Source organism: Hippichthys cyanospilos, chromosome 2, assembly GCF_059441005.1.
Source record: "Hippichthys cyanospilos isolate Australia breed blue-spotted pipefish chromosome 2, RoL_Hcya_1.0, whole genome shotgun sequence".
Lineage (NCBI taxonomy): Eukaryota > Metazoa > Chordata > Actinopteri > Syngnathiformes > Syngnathidae > Hippichthys > Hippichthys cyanospilos.
In genome coordinates, this window is record NC_142370.1 from 11834063 (window position 1) to 11858062 (window position 24000).

A 24000-nucleotide genomic window follows, 5' to 3' on the forward strand; every position below is an offset into this window, starting at 1 on the left:
TCACCACTAATGATGGGCCATGTTTGCTTTGGCGATTGATTCAAAGGACTGATGAGTAGACAAGGAGGAAGGCGCCCAAGGAGAATCTTCAGGCTGTTACAGGAACGCTTCAGCTCAACATTACGAGACACTTGGCACCGAGAAGCCTCTTGTCAGCGACAATGCACCACTCTGGACATATTTTCTTTCAAAGGCCTCGAGAACCCCCCCCGTTATAACCAACGGACATGCAACACTTTGGTTTTGTTCCCTTGAGGGTTGGAACATACATAGAAAGTTGACAAAAGAAAGAAAGGAGAGGTGCAGACAGATTGAATGCAAAGGTCATTTAGAGGCCCTGTCGAGGAGGAGGAATGCCTACTGACCGTCTGCGGAGGAAGACGACCACGACTAGTATGAACAGCACAGCCGCCCCTGCGACTGGCACGCCGAAAATGAGCGCGGGGTTGGTCTGACTCAGCGGTTCTGCAAAAAAGGCAAGCGCAGTTGCAGGAATCAAAACGGCGCCCGGTCCCAGCTCTACCGAAGAGTGCTTCTCCTGTTCACCTGCAGATGAAGTTTCAAATTGCTCCTCCACACTGGAGCCTCCGGGGTTGCCGTCGCTGCCGAGGGCCTGCACCCGGAACAGGTAGGCCGTGCCCGGGGCCAGATCGCTGATCTGCACAGAATTCTTCTCCAAGATCAGCACTGTGTAGGTGGTCACGTCCAGATTATCATCCTGAGAGCACAAACAGTTGCCAAGTAAGCGCAGTCAAGTTTTACAAGCTGTCAATCAACACCGTGTTAAGACATTGGAACAAAATGCTTATTTAGCGCTGTTTTGGTTCATAGAGGTCTTAGAAATACAAAAATCACGGTCAAGCATTTTCTAAATATTCTGGAGAGAAACACATCTTATACCCATTTTTCCTGGTTTTTTATGGGTTGAATTCTATATTTATTCCTTTATTTGAAATAATTACTGCCGATTGGATCCTCCTGAGGCCTTTGAAAGAAAAAGTTGTGAACACCCCTGATAAAGAAACTAGATCCAGGGCTTCCCTTCTAGAGGAGCTAATAAAAACTTGAGTCATTTCTTTCTGTAAATACATATGATGTTTTTTTGTTTTTTGTTTTTTTTTATCATAGCAAGACCCAAGGCCTGTTTGGATTAGCCTGTTTGGATTAGTTTGGCGCAGAAGTATCCCAGAGAGCCTAACTCAAGAGTTAAGTACACACCCCAGTGAGACACATTTCAAGCCCTTGTACTTTTGCCCCTTGCCCCAGCCTATTTATTTGTGTCCACCTTAGTGGACATTTGTTTTTTGACTATATTTTTTGAGCTCATTAGAGCTGGCCTACCTACTAAGTCCTTATGTGGTCTGTACAGGACATCCTGGCTTGTCCAATGATGTCTCATCTTTTTAGGTGAGATGCAATTCACTTTGTTATCTTGCTCAGATATAATGGATGAAAGGATTGTATGTATACTGTAACAGTAAAGGGCACCACACATTTGTGGATTGGCATCTGTGGGTTGACAGTGACAACACCCTTATTTTCCCCAGAGGAAAAAATAAGCTTATTGCAGGTTTATCTTACCCCTGTTTTTTTTTTTTCAATGAATAAATAATGGCCGTCAAATACACACTTATTTATGCTACTCACGAGCCAGTTCGTTTTGGGTCCTGCAAAAATTTTGGGGTTCAAGTCACTGTCTGTGATACAGATGGTATAAATGATTTAAAAGTTCCTGTTAACATTTACATTCAATCTCATCAATCTCCTACATGGAAAGTGCCCAACATACACAGCGTAGTTCCAAAATTCCTCAAAGCAATTTCCCATGGAAACTTTATGGAATTTTTCCCACTACTTTGCAAGCCCAGTCACAATAAAACTACTTTATTTTCAGGACCTATAGCATTAATCATGCTTTTTATTCATTGCAGTGCCTCCCTTACTTTACCGCTGCTGTGTTCAATAACAATTAAAAAAAAAAAAATCTTGCATTTTATCAGCACTTTTTTGATTTTGATTGATTAAAAATGCCAACGACTGTTTAAATATATACAGATGAGAGGAGAAATTTGTTATGTCAAACTGTGACGTAAAATGTGAGAAGAACAGCACCTTCTTGCGATAAGTAAGTTCATATCGGAAAGGCCGAGGTTGGAAACGTGGTCTGGGGGACACGTCCCAAGAGATGGACAACTTGGTGGCCGTCCTCTCCACCATTCGAATGGAGGTGATCTTCGGGGGATCTGAGGACACAGAGTGACTAAGTCAGTTTTTGTCAGCTCGAGGAGAACTTCCATGACAGCGCTGCTCGTCACCTGTGTAGTGCAGCGATGTAGTCAGAGCGCTCGTGGCTGGCGTTGCCGGGCCGGCGAACATGGACACGCCGCTGTGAGCCTCCACGGTGAAGGTGTAGTTGAGATGAGCGTCCAGCTCGCTGACTGACACCCTGGTGTCGGTCAGACCGGCGTTGGATGGGTCGTAGTGGATCTTGTCCCCACATGGTTGACAGGAAGAACCCTCGCAACGTTGGCATTCCACGCTGTACGTGAGGTCCGTCCGTCCCCCGCTGTCGTCTGGGGGACTCCAGGTGAGAAGGAGTTTTCCGGCGGATAGCTGTGTGGTGGTGGCCATTAGGTCTTTCGGAGCAGAGGGGAGACCTGAGCATGGGATGAAAAATGTGATCAAATTGTCAGCCAGGGGCCTTTTCCTGACCACCGCTTGTTTCTTACCTGCTTTGAAAACAGAGAAACAGGTCTTGTGTTTAAAACAACCATACTGCTTTACCTTAAGAAAGCCCAATCAACTGAATGCAAACAATGCAAAATGCCACAAAGTGCTAACAAACAGCATTGGTGTCACTCTGTTCTAACCGAGGGGTCCGCAGCCCAGGGCTCTTTCATACTTGTGCTCTGGCGCTCGGTGGCTTTGGGAAATAGTGTTTACTAGATTGGAATTTGTGTGTTTTCTAAACGTAAGTGTAAATATGAAGAATGGTTTATTTGTAGCATTAATGTTAAACTTTGTTGAACAGCGTCAAATTTAAGTAAGTCAATCCTGATGACGTGTTTAAACAGAATCCAAACATTCAATCCATTTACAGTATTTTTTTTTTAAATATAAGTTTAAAGGAATATCTGAATATCAAACTTTTTAGAATTATTTTTTTTCCCCTATATTGTAAAATAATACAGCAGTCGACCACAATATGCAGTCGATCAGACTATGCAGGAACATACAAGGTATTGTTTACTCAACTTTAACAGGAGGACAGCTTTGCATATCTTGGTATTTTCATAATTTTATGATTTTATGAATGAGTTCATAGTTGTGCATTTTCAAGCATTAATAGCTTGAATTTATTGAACTATTAGTGTTTTGAGTGTTTTTGAATTAGGTTTCCAAACTTAATGATTGGTAGTGTAAATATTTAATTGGCTGCTATTTTGCAACTATATATTTTGCATTAAATGAAAGAGCTCTGAATTCAATTGGACTTACCACACGATCCACAGGGTAACAAAACATGTCAAAACATGGCTTTTGTGTGGTAACGGGTAGATGATTTAGATGTGGCTTCTTTCATGAATGAGGATTACTTAGACATTTTGTTATTTTTATCTGCAGTGTTGTCTCCACTTTAGATGTCAAATAGGTTTTTGAGGCTCAACATTTTTTTTTGTCTGAAGGAGTCAAAAAGGCTGAGCATTAAAGGTTGCTCAAACATTTTCTAACCTTTTAGGCAATAGATTTTAAATACTGGGAAGCAACACATTTTGACAGGAAAGATAGTAGTACTCACAGGTATAGATTAGTTATTTCAAAAAAATAATAAATTACCACAGCTTCATGACAATTTGTGACTACTGTACAGAACCCACTAGTTGCACCACATTGTAGAATTACTGACCTCGGCAAAAAAACTCACCGACATGACCCACTTGTCTGGCTCTCAACTGGCCGAGTTCTCGAGACAGCTTGTATAAGTATGAGCTAAAAAACTGGCCCAAAACGGCAGATATTACAACAAGATGGCCGACAACTTATGCCCACTGCCTTCCAATTTTTCTGGATGTGGACCTTGGATGAGAAAGTTGGGACACCCCTGATAGTGAAACGAGACCGGGGCTTAGAGTGTAGAGGAGATAACTTACTATTTTATAGTCATTTTTTTAAAAATATGTTTTAAATAAGGCCCCAAGGGGGCTTGGATGAGTAATGTAAGAGTCCCAGAGAGCCAAACTCAAGCTCTCGATCAAAACCTCAGCGAGACATTTCCTGTCACTATACTTGTATTCATAGAGACAAAATGGAGACTACCGTGGACACAAACAAAGTGGCTTGGTTTTAGGGGAGGAAGTTTTCGGGCAGCAGTCACACTTCTTGGTGTGAAAAAATAGATGAGGATGTGTCATAACCTGAACAAGGTCCAGTAGGAGGGTCGCTGGGGGCCCGAAAGAAGCCCTCCATGCAGGAACACAATAAAGCCCCGGAGTCCGGCCCCTGGGTGTTGGTAGGACACGGCTGACAGTTCTCGCCGGAAGCTTCCGCTTTGAAGAAGCCGGGCTGACATTCTGCATAGAGGAAAAAAAAGACATTTGCAAGTGTGACTTGAGGCAAAGATCACGTGTGACAAGAGATTTTGCCCTGCTGTGAACCTTTTACCTTTACCTCGTGTGTATGAAGGATCAAGCTTTAGATGTGTCATTAGTCAAAGGTCAAAAGTGACTGAGATAGAAGGAAAACAGAGGCTGTGCCGTGTTGACTCAAGTCATTGCAACGTTCCATCAACGTAACGCCGCCACAGATAGATACTTCATGAAAGACAGCAAACCGCTGCCTCGCTTACAACAAACACAACCAGTCATCCTGCATTCCTCAGCAGAAGATGAGTACCATGCAAGTCTACATGTTCGTCATGCTTAACTTAAAGCATCCATGTGAAACATCAGCATTTTGCCCATGCAAACGTTCGACTCAAAGACATCTATGCTTTATTTAAATTTTGCAATCTACATTGATCTACTTGAAAAATTGGCATCACTTGTTTGACATTTTCCACAGGGCTCTGCTCTTTCCATGTACCTTGAAAAACTAGATATAGACAGTTTTTCAGAGCTGGAATTTTTGGAAAAAAAATTTAAATGAACACAAGGGAAGAAGTGATGAATGAAGGGCCCTCAGCATTCTAGCACTTCCTCCCCCTCACACCACATGCATGCTTTGAAAGCATAAGGCCCAGATAAGGTGACACTTCATTTCACACGTCCAGCATGAGTGGACAGAGCGGCAGGTAGCACGCCCAGTCATGCGTCAGCGTGCTGAAATATGAACTTAATACGGCGTGAAATGTCCCAGAGAGCGTTCCATAAAAGAGTGAAAATGAGAGGGGCCCTCTTTCGGTCGAGAACATTCCGCCAGCGGTAGCGATGGCGGCTGTTGCTCGTGTCCTCGCACCATGGCACGTTTACACCAACGCACCATGCGAGCAAACACACGTACGCGTGGGCAAAATCTGAAATCAGTGGGTGGATTGTCTGCTGCCCGTCACCTGTTCAAGTCAATTTGGCAGCTTTTCTCACTTGTAAGATTGAAATAGCTCCTGACAGAGGTCATAAAATGGAAATAAACATGTTATGGGTTGAACTAATAGAAACACTAGTCAACTTTACTGATCCACAGACGTTTTAATGATTCAAATAAACCATCTATCCATCCGTCCAATAACATAACTGCTTTTTTTCCCACAGAGTCACAGACATGTTGGAGCCTCATACAGTTGTCTTCGGAGAGTAGAGGATAAAGCGTGAACTGGTCGCCAGTCAATCGCAATGCACAGAAGGACAAACAACCATTCATCCTAAGAAATACACCAAAGGACAAGTGTCCAATAGACCTACCATGCATTTATCTGGAAGGTGGGAGTACCAGGAAAAAACCCATACGTACACAGGGAGAACATGTCATCTTCCAGTCAACCAAGTAACAGATTACCTTTGACTCGCCTGTCTGCTGCCGTTGCCAGAATATAACGCCGGCAGCAGTTGAGCAAGTTGAAAGTCTAATGTATCAAACACAAGAACATCCAAGTTGTGTGACTGGATAAAAATTTGAACTACAGTCAAGAGTGTAGGTGGCCACATTTGCTGGTAGATCACTTGCAGCGTTGAAATGTGACTGATGCCATCCGTCACTGGAAAAATGATGGCAATACACACAGTAAAACAGACTGTGTACCTTCTGCGTATACATGTGACGTAAATTCCTTTCAGACCATCAGCAGCAGTACTCTAACACACTATTTCACATTGTTAGAAAAAAACGACCGGAAAGGTCTTTTCAGGGGTGGAATATTAAAATAAACAATATGAATCTCTTTAGCTCATGAATTCTCACTTCTAACCCTCCTGACATGATTGTGCGATGTTGACATGTTTCTCATTGTGTGGCTTTTTTTTTTTCATTTTTAGACATACTTTTACTATAATATCATATAATACCTCTTGCAGCATAGTGAAGTGATCTAATAAGTCTTCCAGATTGACAATATACTTCAGAAGGTGGAAAGTGATAATGTGCAAACTGAGCAAAATTATCAAGGCTTTCCTTGGCTTACTGTTCATTCGTATTCATCGCTTTCTGTTCTTGCCCCATGCACTGATTCACTAGTTAACAACCAATCACAATCGGGAATGATCAAATTTCACAGCGGTCCAACACTGAATGAACATTCTGAATCGGGCAAAAACATCCCCCCCAATGCCCCGCCACCCGCTCCAACATAACGGTGTTTCATCAACAAATCAGACCAACACTAGGACTCTCCCAACTTTTGAAGTCGAACTAGTGCATCCAGGCCCCACAACCAGCGTCTCAAAAGCAGAGCATGCTGCATTCTATCAATGGGAGATTTCTTTTTGACATTCAGCAGATGAGCTCCTGTGAAGAGGCATTCATTAACTTGCAAACAGCCGGAGGTACAAAGACAATTACCGGTAATTTGAAAAAATGCTGGCAGGTCACTCAAGCCTGCCATTAGGACAGAAGCTCATCTCTGCCTCACCCAGCTGTTTCGCTACTTATTAACCAGGCCAGGAGAGGTGCCACGGTGAGAAGCGGGGAATCCTGCAGAGGCCTGCTGCAAAGGGTGAAAAGACACAGGCCAGACCTGACTCGAGCTTTGAGAAGGGGAAGCAGCTGCTGGCGCCTCCCAAGCCGCACTACCTCTCCTCACTCGTAATCCCCAAATTCCTTCCTCCCCTCTCCCCAGCTAAGCCATTAACGTTGCTATTGACCAACGAGCAGAAGGCGAAGAGAATGCCACGCCATTCATGGGCTAAAGAGAAAAAGCCTTGCGGATGGGAGTTGCCCAAATGCCACATGGCAAAAGAAAAAAAAGGCAGGCTGGCCTCTTGTCTTCAACGCATCTTGGTTGACCTTACAGTCACATTCAAATGCATTCCAGTAAAGGCTGCGCAACAGGAGGTCCCAACCAAAACAAGCCGCACCGCTACTCTTTCACTTTGCCGATTGAGGAAAAAAATTAAAAGCTTTGTTAGCATTATGTGAGTATCAAAAAGAATCCAGTATTTGTTCATACTAGGATGAACAGATTTTTAAAACTAAACAAACATTTAGGACATCCAAGATTTTGCAGAAAATCAAAATACCGTAATTCCTCAAAATATAAGATACAATTTCTCCAAAAATGAATGCTAGAAGTATGGGTGAGTCCTAAAAACAGTTCTGTCAGCCACATAAGCAAGAGTTTTGACGCACAGATGTGCATTTTTACATTAACCGTATTGTAATTAGTGAAACGGGAAGAGATAAAGGGCAGACAGACGTCAGTTGGCTGTTAGCAGCCAGTGCCTGTTGCAGCTAACATCAGCTCGTGTTAGCTGAGGTTTTTACGGCATTATTTTCAATAAAAGCAAGCAGACTGAACCTACATCCGAGTGCATCCTTGTTCACACACACAGGAATATTACTGAAACCGGGAGGTCGTCTAAAGGTTATGAGGAATTAGTCTTCAAATCCTTGTAACGTACTTCAAAGCAAAATTACAAAAACCAACTGATTGCTTTAGTACATGACTTTCTGCTGCCCACACTGCTTTTTTCCCCGATAATCTACCATCTGCGCAAGTTCAACTTTTTACTGCAAATGTCAGTGTTGAAACGCGAAGATAATTTTGACCTAGTGCTGATGTCTTGGAATTCTGGCCTGCCCAAAAACTTGTGAACGTTTTGAACTAAAATGTATTAGCTGATTGGAGAATGTTTCCTGATTTACTCAATTTTTTTTTGTTATTTTTGTTTTTTTTCAAACCAGATTTTCTAAAGGCAATCACATAACACTTCTCTAAAAGGCCAGACTCAATGACTCTAATGCTTCATTCAATTTTATATTTTTTTTTTCTTTCTAAATTGTACTCAAGCCAAAGTCAAAAACACTTCACAGTTCAACATATTTTCATTTTTTTGTTTTAAATATTGTAAAATTGCTCGTAAAATCACAGCTGTGAAAATACACAGAAAAGTTTTTTTTATTTTTTTTATTATAATCTTTTTTATGGCCAATGCAAAGCTCTCGTACTACCACACAATCCTCTGAAGCACAACTGGAAAAAAGAACATCCCAAGTCGATTGACAGCAGTCATTTCTCTTTTAATCATGAAAGAAAAAATATCGTCATATACTGTGTAAATTAACTCATGATGGCCATAACGTACATATTTGGTCATACCACCCAGCAGTAATTGTTGGGTGTCAGCTTAGTCTCTGAGCTGAGAGACTCAAAAGTTGAAGCAGTAGTTCCACTAAACTGTTCATGGACGACGTAACTACAGAGTCTCTCAAGGGTACAGTATCCTAATCCAAACACTTTGCAATCAATTTTTTAATGTTTTAAATTTGTACTAATGTTATTCTTGGCTCTTGTAGGTCTTGATACCACACGTCTAACCAAACTTTGACTGAGGAGGGCTATCAGTAGATGACTATTGTTATTTACAGAAAGGATTCTTCGACAACAGTGCACAGAAGCTTCCGGAGTCCAATGCGGATTGTTTCGGGAAATGACAGGAAGCAGGAAGCGTGAGGCCTGACGCAGCTCTTCCTTCCTTCCTCCAGGGTTCAATGAAAGAAAGAAAACATAGCATGCGTGTCCAACAGGCGCGGACACATTGAAAACCCAAAGGGAGACTCCTGATATGAACATGAACGAAAGCCTTTTTAGAAAGAGTCCAAACACCTGATGAACTTAAGGCCCCATTTTCCCTCCTCAGTGCTCCAAAGTGAAGTGCTGTTTGTCATTTGAGAGGCCCCGTCAGCCTCCAGCCGCTCTGTTTGTTTATTGAAGCTGAGTGCAGGGGCCTGTTACATTCTGGGAGCCCCCGGTCCAGGAGCCGGAGCCATGACGTGCCCCTCCCGGTGTGTCTGCACAAGTTAAGATGGATGAGATGGTGACAGTGATGAATGCGCTTTCGGATAGATGGATGAATGGCTAACATGGAGACTTGACAAGGGGAATTGCCCCCAAGACCTGAGGCGTAAGTGGTAGGGGGGCCCCACAATGGAGTTTGGCAATAAGGTCATGTGTGCCTGAGGGCAGCGGCGAGTTAAAGTGTGCGTTGCTTAGAGAGTGCTGGCCAAGTAAAACACACTCATGTTCCCAGCAAAAAGCGAAGAAATGGCTAGAAGTACGGCCAAGAAACACAAAAACACATTGAATGAATGAGTACAAATCAATGTGTAAATCATTATCCGCGACCTCTTCGTTTCTGAGCTACTTGAATCTATCACGGCAATATGTCATGTCATTCTGCTTGAATGCAGGGTGACAACATGTCATTAGCATTTGGGCTGCTGCGGTGGTGGAACAAAGGGGCTCTCTGTTGGGGGAGTTTACATGAGGTAAAGGAAGGTGGTAGGTAGAAGACGGTGCTAGCGTGTGCGTGAATGGGGGTCGGTCATTAGCCAAAAGGATTAGCAGCTGTAAGGGCATTACATCTGTTTCACAATTGCACACGGGCTTTCATGTGGCTAACAACAAATACAATCCATTCTCCTATCCCCTTTCTACTCTCGGACAACTGGCAACAGGGGAGACTGGACACATTGTCCAAAGCCGCCTCTTGGAAGGGGACTAAAGAACCCGAGCAGAAGCTGACTTTAAAATGCATGGAAATTTGACCAAAAATAAACAATCACTTATTGTGAATCTAACAAACCTGGATGAAAAAGTCCAGTGATTGCTTGTCTACAATAAACGAGACCAGACGGGGTGAAGAAAATCAAAAGTATGCTCCATACCAAGACATGAGAGGTCTTTGCAGCGTTTAAAAAAGGCTCTTCTGGAAATATTTTAGATACCACAACCTGGCAAGTAGTTATGTAGATCTTGTGATCTTGCAGATCTTTTGATCTGACAGACTCATGTTTATATATTACTATATCGCTGTATTGAATACACAACCACCTAAAAGCTGGTTAGCTATTTTAGCACAATCTGGCAAGTAGTTGTGTAGTTACAAGATATTTTGATTGGACAGATTCAAGATAATGTTTCTATATTACTACAGTATATCGCTATCTTGAATATAAAACCATCAAAAGCTGGTTAGCTATTTTAGAACTGGTAAAATAAATTATACAGTTTCGCTACCAAAACGGCTAACTAGCCTGTTACGACTTGATGTTCATTACTGACTGTTGCAGGACACTTTTTTAAAGAAGAAAATTCTGGTTATTTACTCAGTTGTTTTTTACCATAATATACTTTTTGAGCTATAATTTCAATGCTGTGATACTGTGAAACCGTGATAGTGGCCCCTAAACATGACACGCTAACATTTTGCCCGAGCTGGTTTACAGTTTGTGACAAATTTGTGAATATGAGCAAGGCTTCTCTTCTGACACTTGGTACTGAGAGTAGCAGTCCCATTTTTCCCCTCGGGAGAAGTAAATACCAAAACACAATATGTAAATTTCTGAGCTGTATTTTTAATGTGCGATATTGTACAACAACTGCATGACATGCTACCATTTTGGCCTGGATAAGCCGAAAGCGACGACGCTTGTAACACTGTATGAACATCTGGTCTGTTGTCCCATTCGATAAACCTCTGAAAAGTTAATCAAAAACTGTGGCTTTATTTTTTTTCCTTCCTTCAGTCCATGTAAAGCAAAGCAAAAAAAAAAAAACTCATAATAAGTTGGGTCTATAGGTTAGAGCACCAGATATGAAACTTGATTAGGTTTACAATTGTATTGTCTACCGAGACAACACAATCAACCCCATGTCTTAGCACACAGCAGTAGGAATGTTGAAGAAAATATCAATGGCTGTTTTTCCCATAATGATGTTTATCTAAGACAAGGTTGTTGGCAAACGTCATTCCAAAAGGATGCGAGCCAGGCACCCATGTTCTAACTTGTACATGGAATGCAGAAGTGCTGTGGAATAAAATAAGTTTGGTATGGTTAAATGAATAGAGGATGGGGTTTGCCCTGCTCATTTGGTCAAACAGGTGAAGAGCACACTGCCAGCTCTTTCTCTGGTGCCCACAACATCCTGGTGAAATGCAAAAAAAAAAAAAAGGCTGAGTGTGGCCGGCCACAATAGAAACGGGTCGGGGAGTCACCCAGGGATTAGGTGGCCTCCGGTTTCCGCTTGTCCTGTTGGCAGTGACGGGTGGCTGGCTGCTGTCGGATGAGGAGATGAATGACACACTGGGAAGGAAAGTGCTGAGCTCATACCACACAGCAGAACAACACAATGCGCTTCACATTGCAAAGAACTTCCCACCCACCCTGCAGCTATGCACCACATCCATACACATAACATTCCCAACTTCCCTTCTACCAGAATAACACAGCCAAACAATTTGTACTGGAGAGACCACATCAATACATCTCACAAAATCAACATTATTCTATACAAAAAATGTGCAAACCCAGCAAAGCTCACTAAACCAGAGGCCTTTGGGAAGGAGGTGGGGGGTCATTATCTGTGCCAATATTTGGCATTTTGACAAACGGCGCCATCGGCCTATCTCAAGCCTATTTAAGAAAAAAAAACATCACTTTAAAATTCTCAACTTCAGTAGAATTATTCAATTAATCAGCATATATTTTTTGATAATCAGATACATTTTTTCAGTTTCTCTAAATATTCAGATTTCTGCAGTTATCCATTAAAGCAGAATGATTGTCTTGAATCAAAATGTGGGTTTTTCCTTTTTTTTTGTTGGGGGGAAGCAACAATCAACATTTTTGCCTTTTTTGGCATATTATGATTCACTTTCCTTCATATGCTTGTGCACTCTGCAATGTCGATTTGAAATGTCTTGTTTTTAATTAGAAGTAAATCCTTTTCTGTTTTGGAATTTAGGGGAGATTATTTACAGTGGTTTTCTTTAAGATATGGTGATGACCCTGGGACCTCGAGAGTTTTGTTTTAGTTTTTTTTAATAGAATTTTACAACAGATGTATGTTCTCAAATTACAATTGAAATTAATATTTACTTTTTATCAACATTAACATCCGAAATGTTAAACAAATGCTTAGAGAGATTTCAGAAAAGTTAAGAGTTGGGAGTTTGTATTTTATTTGCCACCAATAATTTTTCCTTCACTAAAAATGAATATAGGCTCCAATTGGTTAGCAGCCTTCCTGACTACAAAATCAGTATTGGTCAGGTTCGACTTACCGCATTAGCCAGCCAAAGCCACAGAGCTTAATGGCAGTTTTTTGATCTGAACAATATATGATAACATTAACATCCAAGAGTCTATATTATCAGCCAATCACAAGCAGCAGTATGCACATGTCAATCATGTGATAAAGACTCACTTGCTCATCTTGAAATGTAACTGACCTATCAGTTACAGTAGAACATATGGCAACTCGATGCAAAAAACCTGGACATATCAGAACATACGCGGCGGCATTGCTGTTTGTTAAGCACCCATGACGCTATGTCCCGTGTTAAATGTTAAAATACCACTGTTGTGCTCATGCATTCATACCACATCGTTTACTCTTCCACTATCATTGACGGGACGGCTAAAAAAAAAAGATCCAAAAAAGATCAATTTTTACCGTACTAGCAAAAAGTTACCTCATTAACTACCATTGACCGCGGTATCAATCAAAAATCAATTTTAACTGGGCTGATAGTTATTGAGGTAAATACACTTTTGACTTGGTTAATAAACCCACCTTATGTCATGCAACAGATCAAAGTATTGCACAACTGAAATGGAAAGTAACATAAAAGCCATCAGTTTCTTCGTGCACTTCCTGTTGGCTTGTGGGTAGTAATTGCAGCTTTGTTTCAACTCTCCTGTTGAAACACGACATGACTAGAAAGTATCTTTATCATCCTTTCATTTAAAAAGTGACTCCCTTGCCCATCGGGCAGATTCGAGCTTGGAATCGCTTTTTACGAAGCCACGCTTAAAAAGAGAACGTGTACAATGTGCACCTAAATAATCTCAATCGAGCAATTATTTGACACTTGACATTCACCACAGGTTAACTAAATGACCATATTCACACCCTAGCAGATACTGAGAAATGGCGTAAAACCTTAGCCTGACAGAGTAAAAGGGATTATTTGGACAGTGGGCTCATAGATGGATGTTCCAAAACAGCCTTCCTCGCTCAAATACCACAGCACAGCCTTTTAGGATTAAAAAAAAAAAATAAATTTAAAAAAGTGGACGTTTATGCTGCACACTTTTGAAATAGTCAGTTTTCCTATTCCTCACAAGCAATCAAACTGTTGAACGGGTTCCCTAACTTTAAACCTTGAAAAAAAGGATCTGAGGCAAAATGATTAAAGATGAACTCAACCTGACAAGTTAAGAATCATCCAAAGCTAGCTAACTGTCAGCATGAGAAGCTAGCATTTTGATTCTTTTCTGTTTCCCAAGAGTCCATTTACTTCATGCTAACTTGCTTCTCTCGTTTTTTAATGTTGCGTAAAAAAAGACAGTCGCTGAGATGGACGGCTTGAACTCGGGCATTACTGTTTTTTATCACAGTTCTGGTGAGACACCTATGGCTTGATTACGTCAAAAATGACCACTGCGCTTCATTGTCGTTTCTTGTTTTGCGCTTTGAAAAACTACAATTTCTAAAACAATAATTTGCCAAAATTGGAACTTGGTCACTTTGATGCTTTGTGTTGCGAGCTTCAGACACTACCAAGTATTTAAAATCCTGAGACCTGGCCTCTTCATTTGTGTTCATTTTGTCTCAGCACAGAGACAGAAATGTCAATCGCATTTGTGTTCATTTTGTCTCAGCACAGAGACAGAAAAGTCAATCGCATTCCAATTAAAACACATTAGATGTGACTGGAAATGCCAGGATGTCTTCTTCTGAGCACACAAGTAGAGTAGACCCAAAGAATAGGCTAGGTCTAGGAAGGATATCAATGTGTGCTTGTGACAAAACAAAATGAATGAAAATATTTTGACTTGTGTTGCCTTTCCGTTGAATTACCCTTAATTTCCAGTTAATTCAAATAATTGCCATGGAAATGATCCAATTTAGAATATTTTCTAATTTCCTTGCCTACATTTTCAAACCCTCCGCAACGCCTAATTTCCACTATGGCTGACTGCGGTGAGAAGTGAACAGCGGCCCTCAAAATGCTCCCATCAGGCTCGGGCAAAGGATGTTCACAAAGTCCGCTGGTGTCATATTCACGACATCTGCACACCGACCTCAAAATAACCAGTAAACGTTGTCTGGCAACCCGTTACCCTTTGGCGCCAGCGCATGCCTTTGGGTTAAATGTAGGAAAACAAGAATGGGAACATATAGACATGGGACTTTTTGCTAAATGGGCAGTGAAGGAGGGGGGGGGGGGGTTAAGCACACAAGACCAGTAGTTACTTAAACACACCCAAGTCAATTACTAGCCATTCACATCATTCACCACACAAGTCAAACGTTGTCGTTGCGTCATCCAAGGATGAGTGCGGAGACTGAAACAGAGTGGAAAATTGGGAGACACAGAAAATAGTTTACAGGAACTCTCTGTTGAGACTGATAATCACTTTACTGGAACCCTACAAAGGCTCCAGCTAGTCCAGGATGCTAATTCCACACTTGGCAGTCTACATATTTCTCATTGTGTGTTCCAGAATACAAACCTTGACCTGGGATTAAGTGTGATGAGGCTGATGAGCTGAGGACCCGGAGGGCTGAACACAATCCCAAAGTCTGACAGTCAAGGCCGCCTGTGCGCCATCTCACGAATGATAAGAGCCTCAATATTAGCAGGAAGGATTATGGGTACGGATAGGATACAATGATAGGGGTTGAAGAAGCGGAGGGGTCCAACCACTTTGTTCCAAATAGAAGCACAAAGGTGCCTCAAATTTCAAGTTTAATTAGCTCTGGCACGACGCTCCTAAATCAAAATGTGCATATTTCAAATTACGTTTCTCCACTGCAAGTAATGACAACGGAACTACAGTATTCGATATCAAGCTCGCAAAGATAAACATTTTTGTCATGCGGTTTTGATGAGATTGAATAAAGTGGAACCACGATTTACGGACGATTTGGATTTTCCGTAAAAATGTTCATAGAAAAAGCACCGCTAGAATTTACATGCTATTTATGGGAGTGGTTCTCAAATGATGGTGCGTGAAGGTCACGAAGTAAGTGAGATTTTGAAATGTATTTGAAATGTAGCAGTGCAAAAATCCTTTCAAAGTAATCACAGTAGAGATAATGTACCAATTATAGTTTACTCTGTCAGAGTATGCAGAAGCCATTTGAAAATAAATAAATTTATGTCGACTTGGGGGTCCCGGTGTCCTCATTTAGCAAATGTGTGTCTGTTGAAGGTGTAACTTCAGGGAATAGTTTGAAAAAATTTTTTAAAGTATGATTCAATCAATGCATTCAAAATCATGTTTAAACTCAAGTACTGACTAAATATACTGTGTAAACCAAGTATAAAAAAGTGTATACAAATCAAAGGTTATTTTCTTTTTCTTTGTTTTTTTTTTTCTTGTGAGATGATTCATTTGTATTGGCAGGTGGCAGCTTTCTTTTTTGCTATAATGTTTTGTAATGTAAAACGGGAGTAGGCTTGATAAAGGCTTTAGCTTCATCTGGGTTCCCAAGTTAAAAGGCGAAATATTTGTGAGGTTTGCGTTAATAAACATTTAGTCAACGCTTGATTTATCTTCAACTTGACGGTCACGGATGTTAAGAGCCAAAATAAGCTGCGTGTTTTCATTCCAAACAATTTGGTTGACAGGCGTGAGTTACAGTTTATAAATGCGATAAAATTCTCCACAGTCCATCGAAGGAGTCTGTCATCCCAGCAGAAAAGATTCCCCGTTGAGCACATGTGCACGTGAGCCCTCCTCATATGATTGAAGAGCAAAAGCAGACATTTCCACCTTCATCTCCAACTTCCTTTATGCGTCTCTTGAGCTCCCATTTGACTTCATCTCGGATTTGCGGCGTTTACTCATTTTTACGGGAGGTCTTGACCTTACATCGACACCCCCGCCCCCACCACCAAACACTTACCAGCATGCCTGAGAAGGAGGCTGGTCATGGGCAAACGGATCAAGAATGCACAGGAGAGGCGAGCGGGAAACAGAGCGCCTCATTGTTCTCCCACCTTTACATTCCAGTCTGTTTTAAAATCACTCGAAATACAACCTCCTGCTCGTTTTTGTGACATTTCTGCTCTCACTCCCCCACGCTGCCGCCTCCCTCATCATCCCACCTGGCACTTTTCCTCGCAGGTTAAAATGATACACTGACAGTAAACTTCAGCACTTTTATGCCATTGGGTGGGGGAACTAAGTGCAAATCTGTTACAGGCACCCAGGATTTATGGCTGTAATTGCGTGTGCATTTGGCTGCATAAGCATACCTGAGCGTGGGTGTTTACAGTGGTATGCTCAAGAAAAGGAGCAATTTGGACTGATGTGTGACTCATGATGTGTTTAGTTATGTGAACAGGCCCTGTCGGTGCACGTAGTCGCCCAACACACCTTGAAGGTACGGCCCGTGAAACTGATGAGAATTTTTCTGCTTTGCCGCTGTCTAACCAAAAGCTTCGTATTTAGTGTCCAGCTACTGAAATCTGTGGTTGCTACTGAAAGCTGTGGTTGCTAGTTTTACTGCGGCAACAAACACAGTGGAACACTTACGTGTATTGCACTTAGAAATAGACAGATTGTCAGCCGGGTAGATTATAGGCACCCATGACAAATACCGGTATTGGCCTTTTTTAAAACCTGATAGCCAAAAATAAATCCATTCAATCCTGGGTTAACTTTGGAGAGTTATTTGTTTGAACTTTCAGTTAACTTTGCAAAAAATTCTGCTGACATTGGGAATACTCTACACCTCTTTCTCTGTAGAAAACTGTAGGGAGATATTTACTTTCATTTAACGGTTTAAGACGTGCTGATTTATTTTTTTCCATATTAAAACAAACATTGATATTGTCAAAAAGTGAAATTATTACGCTTATAGATTTCAACAGTTTAAATTTGGACTTTGTCGTTTTGTTTTGTCTATTACTAATTATGGTGAAGAGTCACCACTTTAGCAGCACTGCGACTTACAAATATCATTTGTTCTAAGATCAGAATGAATTTTGAAAGTCAATGAAGTTCCATTCATCTGAGCCAATGCTAATAAAAGGGTGTACAGTAAACCCCGTTTTTTTTTTTTCCAGTTGTAATTCACAGTTTTACATTTAGATTTGAAAGAGGAAAGCCTTTTCAAATTTCAAGAATCTCCTGAAATGTTTTCATAGGCTCCTAGGTGTTCTTGTATGAGAACCACCGGTCTGAAACAATCGGTAGAGAGTTGAACTTGTTAAAATGACTTTGAAGGAAAGACAGCATGTACATCCTCATAGTCTAGGTTGTCCTTCCAGGTCACGGATGCTGTTGGAACTTGTAGCATTCCTTCCATTGCTGAGGAGCCTTGCTAGCCAAAGGCTGAATTCCTCCAAGCGATGAAAATAACACCCATGACAAACATACGCCGCAAACGACAATATAGCAACACACACAAACGCTCAAGCCAAATGTTCAGAGCCAAAAGACATTCGCATGGTAACGGCAAGGTCCATTCAAGAAGCCCTTACCTTGACACACGTCTTGGACTTTTTCATGGCCCGCTTTGCACTGGCACTGGCCGACCGGCACCACCCATTCGCCGTCCACGGTGCAGTAGACGCGAGGCAGCTCCTCGCTGACGGCGTTGTCCACGCATATCCCGTTCACCTCACGCAGAGCCTGGTTCTCGCCGCCGGCCACGGTTTCGGGGAAGGACGCCAGACTCATCACCGTGGCGGGGCACGTCTTGTAGTAAACCCGGACCGACAGAAGAGCCACGCAGGCGCCGATGTCTTGGAAAGCCAAGTAGAAGCCTTTCCGGGAGAGGTTCTCCACCACTTTTGTCTCTGTGTTGATGCGCAGCTCATTCCTGCTGGTGATTTCATCGGGAGCGATGGTGGCCACTTTCTTGAACTGACCCTTGCGGAAGGTGGTGCCCACGTCCACGTCCGACTCGGACGTGAAGAGGTTGAATGTTTCCTTGCAGGTCATGGAGGCGCCGTCGAATGAGTTGCAATCACGTACGACGAACTGGAGTTCCACGAAGACCCGTGAGGCTGACGGGCGCCGCTGGATAAAAGTAGTGCGTAGCCAATTGTCTTGCTCCCGTTCGCCGACGTTGCAAACGGAATAAGTGTAAAACTGAGAGCCGTTCAGGGTCCGCTGGACGACCTCCCACTGAACACAAACACAGTTAACATACATAAGCATAAATAGAGTTTAGGGCTTTAGTTCTTATTTTAGCTTTCAATTAATAATGCAAGCTTCTTTAATCCTAAAATTATTTTATTATAAAGTAATCTTTTCTCTGGCATTACACACAACTCAACACACAAATCAGTGACAAACTAATTTTTTTGTCCAGATACATCCGCCCCATACAAAGCCATAAAAAGGAAAATAGGTTTTTTAAAAGCTTTGCACACAAAACAACTGGATCTGTGAGGTGCCTGCCCATGTGTGAAATGTAAAAGAGACAGTACACAGTATTTTCATGTTCAGCAGTAAAATGTTATTGCGTCTATGATTTTATTCATAAATTAAATTTCAAGAACAATTAATACTTTTACAAACGTTTTGCCACCTGAGAAAATGTTAACATGTGCATAAAGCTGAAGTTAAGGACTAATCACGGCTCACCCGTTGGTCGTGTGACATTCACAACCAGAGCTGTGAAAAAAAATTCAGTCAGAAAATCAATCATGAATAACTTTTTACCTCTAAAAATGGCTAAACAATTGGACTATCCCTTTAAGATAACTAGCATTCAGCATATAGATAGCAAGTAGCATTTAAGCTAGAGATTAGCACGTGGTCTTGCGCACGTTGCCGTTCTATCTTAGTCTCCTGTTTGCCATGTGACAAAAAGAGCCCAATGTTTTATTGTATTTTATTTTGCCATTGATTTTTTTGTTGTTGCAGTTTTACACCTTTGCACATTTACATCTCATCTACAGTGAAAAGGGTCCACTAATCATCAACAATTGTTATCATCAAACAAGTTTATCTATCTAGCTCCTGAGAGGACATAGTAATGGACGAATAGTACATCATATGCCTTTTACATTCACGCCAAAACTTAAAGAAGAATGTTAGTCTGTGCACATTTGGTCATTGGTAACATTAGAAATAACAACAACCATAACGTCAGGAGAAATTTACCGACCGGTAAGTCTTTCTGATAGTTTTCTACTGGTTGGCTTACAAGACCAATGTGGTACCCTGAAATTATGGCTTTTACGTTTGATGGGCCACCCCAAGAATTTAAGTGCCCCAACCCCCCTTCCTATTCAGTCACCCCTCTGAAATATTTCAGGGGGCGCCACTGATTAAGACACCTGGGAATGGTTTTAAATTGTGAAATGTGTTACCATAGCAGAGGTCAACTTGGTTTCCATAGCTGATGTCATGTCGGCCTTCTTTGGGCAGAACCTCAATCATAATTACACACATCGCTATTACAAACACGAAATTTGAGGTGCAGATTTGATTCCTGCTTTAGTGTAGTATGACTGACAGCATACCACATACAATGGTTGAATCGCTACAGTCTAAACCTGGATTTCATTTCCTTCACAACGGTAATTAACGTCACGGCAACACGAAAAAGTGGATACGGTCTCCATTCAGTTTTCCCTAACACGAATCCTGTGCTGAACGGACACAGCGTGAGAAAGCGTGCAAAGTCCCACGTTATTTCCAGTCACTTTTCCGACGCCGCTTACACTGTACACTAAAAGTTGCCACAAATATTTCTGGAAAAGCCACAGCATGTTTGAACACAGCCTTGGCTCAAGGAACAAGCAGCCCCACGGGGCTTTTTAAAGGCAGGCTAGGTATGCACATTTTGTACACAAAATAGCTGTGCAAAATGTGCGTGACCACCCCTGGTATACAAAGAGAAATAAAAGTAGCATTTAAGCTCGGGGAGACAAGCAGAAAGACCACACATTTGAGTCATCAGCACATAAAACGAGCCTCCTTAAAGTCAATTACTATGAAACCACATTATGGAAATGGACAAACATGCCTCTTGGATAAGAAGCACAGAGCATTTGTTTGAAACATTCAAGTTATTTTCATTTGTCTTTGAGATACTTTTGAAGAGGTATCTATGAGCATACGCTCTCTAAATAGGAGAACTCTCCTTCAAAACTTAAAGGGGAAGTCAACCCCCGCCACCATTTATTTAATTATTTATTAAAAGTAGTGGTTTAACCCTTCATAGAGCATCAAAATCCAGTCCTCCAAAGCCTGTGCTGTAGCTTTAAAATGATCTTGGTCATTTGCATCTGATGTTTTGCAAAGAGAAACTTGGAAAACATGCAGGACACAGGCTCTTGAAATCTTCAGGCCTTAAAGTGTTAAAAGTTTTGTACATGAATTAAAAGAATAAGAGAATAAGAATAAGAAAAAGAATGAAGGAATTGTACATGAAATATAGTTTTGCCATCAGATTAATAAAAGACAAAATAACTGTACTGCTGAAAATGTCCAAGTAAGTGAAATAATCAGCGACCGGCATTTCGTTAGCAATTAGCATTTGAGCTCGCACCTTCGCTCAGAAATGTTAGCAGGCTAGCTTATACTACTGTTTATCATGTAACAGACAAGCAGAGTGCAGCAATTTGGAGTATTTTACAATAGCATTTAAAGTGCTTTCTGCATTTTGTGAACTATTTTGAATATATGTGCAATATTCATCAACGGGTATAATCACTGAAGAAGTTATCTTCGAGACGCATAGCAAGGGAATAATAATATGTACACCTTCTGCCTTATATATTCATGACAAAACTCAAAAAGTGAACTGTACTGTTTTTATTTTGTGCAATTTAGATTATTAGTAACAATAAATACGACAGACAAAGAATATCAGTAGGCCTTTCCTGAAGTTTTTCTTCTGGCCAGTTTAGTAAAACAGTATAATATATCATAAGTAAATGATAAAGAGCCAACAACTACAATGGATAAAAAGGGAGCTGTTTAAATAATATACTACAAATGCAATATTAACCAGAATACCAAGTGGGGCTGGCTGTATAGAGCATATCGTAAATAAAATTCTTAGTTGACTTCCCCTTTAAGAGTTAATTGCTTGCTAACATACAATTGAGCAGGCCGAGAACTCCAAACCGCAAGAAGCCACAAGTATTCCCAGTTCAGAGCAAGCTTGCTATTCTGTCTGCCTCGGCTTGGTGGAGCCCAGACGCCCATTCTCGTACGGGGCAGCCAGCAAGTGGCACATCTGACGCAAAGGAGCAGACCTTTCACAAGCACACCACACAAGTCAAATGGTCGAATATTTCACACAAGCGAGGCTTGGCCCTTCCTGTGCAAAGTCTCCGTACGGGCAAATTCCAAGTGTGTAAAAAGGTGTGGGTGCCGCGCCGAGGGCCAAGCGCCATACTCACCCCGGGCTTGTCTCCCTGCTCGAAAGGCCAAGTCAACCAGCCCAGTTCGCCTCCTGTGGCCTTCATGTCCAAAAGCACCTCTGTGTGTGGAGATACACAAATGTCATGAGTGTCAAAATGTGTCCCAATGTCTTTTTGATTGTTATGTTTGTTTCCCTCAGGAGCAAGTATATGACTGTGAAACGACTGGGGAACACATACATGTATAATCACCTCATTTTATTAATGCATTTAACATAAGTTCCTCATTTCATTGTTATGAAGAAAATAATAGAATTGAAAATCAGAGGTCACGGAAAATGAGACAACTAACAGACTAAACATAGTTCAATTTACGTTATGAAGGGGAAATCGTTTGTAATAGCTCAAAAAAGTTAAACGAATTGGCAATTTGACGGGGAGAAGTCAATGAAAACTAAAAGGAAAAACCTGTTTCGTAGGAAACAATAGTCAATAATTGGGTCACGAGATGATAGATAGATAGATAGATAGATAGATAGATAGATAGATAGATAGATAGATAGATAGATAGATAGATAGATAGATAGATAGATAGATAGATAGATAGATAGATATGTACGGTCCTTTTTGGTCAATTTAACCTTTTTATTCTGTCCTTCCACATCCTTAAGTTTTTTTTTTAACTTATTAAAACTTTTGAAAAAGTGACAGTCAATTACAAAACGAAGTGACTATGCAATAAGACGTGTTAAGGAGAGCTAGTGCATTATAACCATTTAGCACGGGCATTTCAAGTGTACAAGGTAGCTGTGCTGCTGACACGAAGTTTCTCCGCGTGGCGTGAACGTTCCACTCCGGGGAATATGTGAACCTTTGAGAAGGACTTTCCACTCACCTTCTTTACTTTGCAAGGTGACGAGGATGCCGTTAATGAGCACATAGGTGAATATTGAGAACGGTCGGACTCCTGTGAAATATTCCATTTGCTCCACTTGCTCGCTCGTTCTGCGCTCCTGAACTATGACTGACCGACTGTGGAGTGCCACTGCAGTGAATACACACAGGAGCACACACTCGCACACACACACACCCATTCACAAAGCAGAAACGCCTGCATGCTGGAATGTGCGTGTGTGCGTGGGAGGAGGAGGAAGAAGACTCCTGAGGAACCTTTGCTGATGCATTCAGGGACCGTCAGAAATGACAACTTACCAACGTATAGAAGTTCCACAGAGCAAGAATTTATATACACGTTTGAGTTATTTCGTGTAATGTTCTGGTGGTGTTTTGTTATGTTTTGGATGTCGTCGAGATTTAATGTTTATTTCTGTTCTGTTTTTTTGTTTTTTTTTGTGGGCTTTTGTTCACGTTTTTAAGTTCATGCTTTCAAGTTCATGTTTTGCTCCCCCCGTGTAGGTCCTAGTCAGTGATTGTGATTGTGTCCACCCGTCTGCTTACCTGCTTCCCTTGTGTTGGCAAATCAGCTCCGTCTTCCAATTGTTTCTTGTCCAGGTGTTCCGTGTTGTCTCGTTTGTTGTGAATGTACTATATTTAAGTTCCAGTTTTCTTTATTGCTCTTGTGAAATTGTTGTCTCGTTGTCTTCCTGTCTAACTGCTACTGTCTACTGTTGAATTGTTGCTGTAGTTTTGTTCTGTTGCTTACTTCGGGGAGTTTTAGGTTTCAATATTTTGTAGTAAATTTATTTCCTAGATTTGATCTGTTACTTTGTGTTCATTTGGTCAACTTTCTTTTCCTTTTGATATCTTATTCAAATCAATTTTATTTCACAATTATCTATTTAAGTCACCAGTATCTAGTAGTCACAGATACTATGCCAGGACCACTAGTACTTTTGCGCCACAAAATTCCAAATCCCCCAGATTTCCAAGTTCTATTTATTACAATTTTTTTACTACAAATTTTGCTTAAAATTCAATGCAATGGCATTTTTTTTAGTCTTCTAATATGTAATTTCTAATGTCATGATTGAAGAACTGCTCC

The 24000-nt window shown here is 41.2% G+C and overlaps 1 protein-coding gene and 1 long non-coding RNA gene across 6 annotated transcripts in view; one reads left to right on the forward strand and one right to left on the reverse strand.

The window, feature by feature from the left end:
• Positions 1–10393, forward strand: part of LOC148427310 (uncharacterized) — a 10663-nt gene extending 270 nt beyond the window's left edge. Inside the window, exons 1-4 of one of the 4 annotated variants that reach the window (XR_015864919.1) lie at positions 1–476; positions 553–741; positions 1129–1407; positions 5748–10393. The exon at positions 1–476 is cut by the window's left edge and continues 270 nt beyond it. This is a non-coding gene — a long non-coding RNA (uncharacterized LOC148427310). Of the gene's footprint in view, positions 742–1128; positions 1408–5747 lie in introns of all 4 variants that reach the window. The other 3 variants (XR_015864920.1, XR_015864917.1, XR_015864918.1) reach the window with 3 other exon arrangements.
• Positions 1–23078, reverse strand: part of epha2b (eph receptor A2 b) — a 32398-nt gene extending 9320 nt beyond the window's left edge. The window contains exons 1-8 of one of the 2 annotated variants that reach the window (XM_088409085.1): positions 22894–23076; positions 22038–22117; positions 18153–18801; positions 4416–4571; positions 2316–2657; positions 2113–2243; positions 547–718; positions 366–465 (exon numbers count right to left, since the gene is read on the reverse strand). In XM_088409085.1, coding sequence (XP_088265211.1) covers positions 366–465; positions 547–718; positions 2113–2243; positions 2316–2657; positions 4416–4571; positions 18153–18801; positions 22038–22117; positions 22894–22981 — 1718 coding nt within the window. In that variant the 5' untranslated portion in view covers positions 22982–23076. Of the gene's footprint in view, positions 1–365; positions 719–2112; positions 2244–2315; positions 2658–4415; positions 4572–18152; positions 18802–22037; positions 22118–22893 lie in introns of both variants that reach the window. The other variant, XM_088409084.1, reaches the window with a different exon arrangement.
• Positions 23079–24000: the final 922 nt, after the last annotated feature.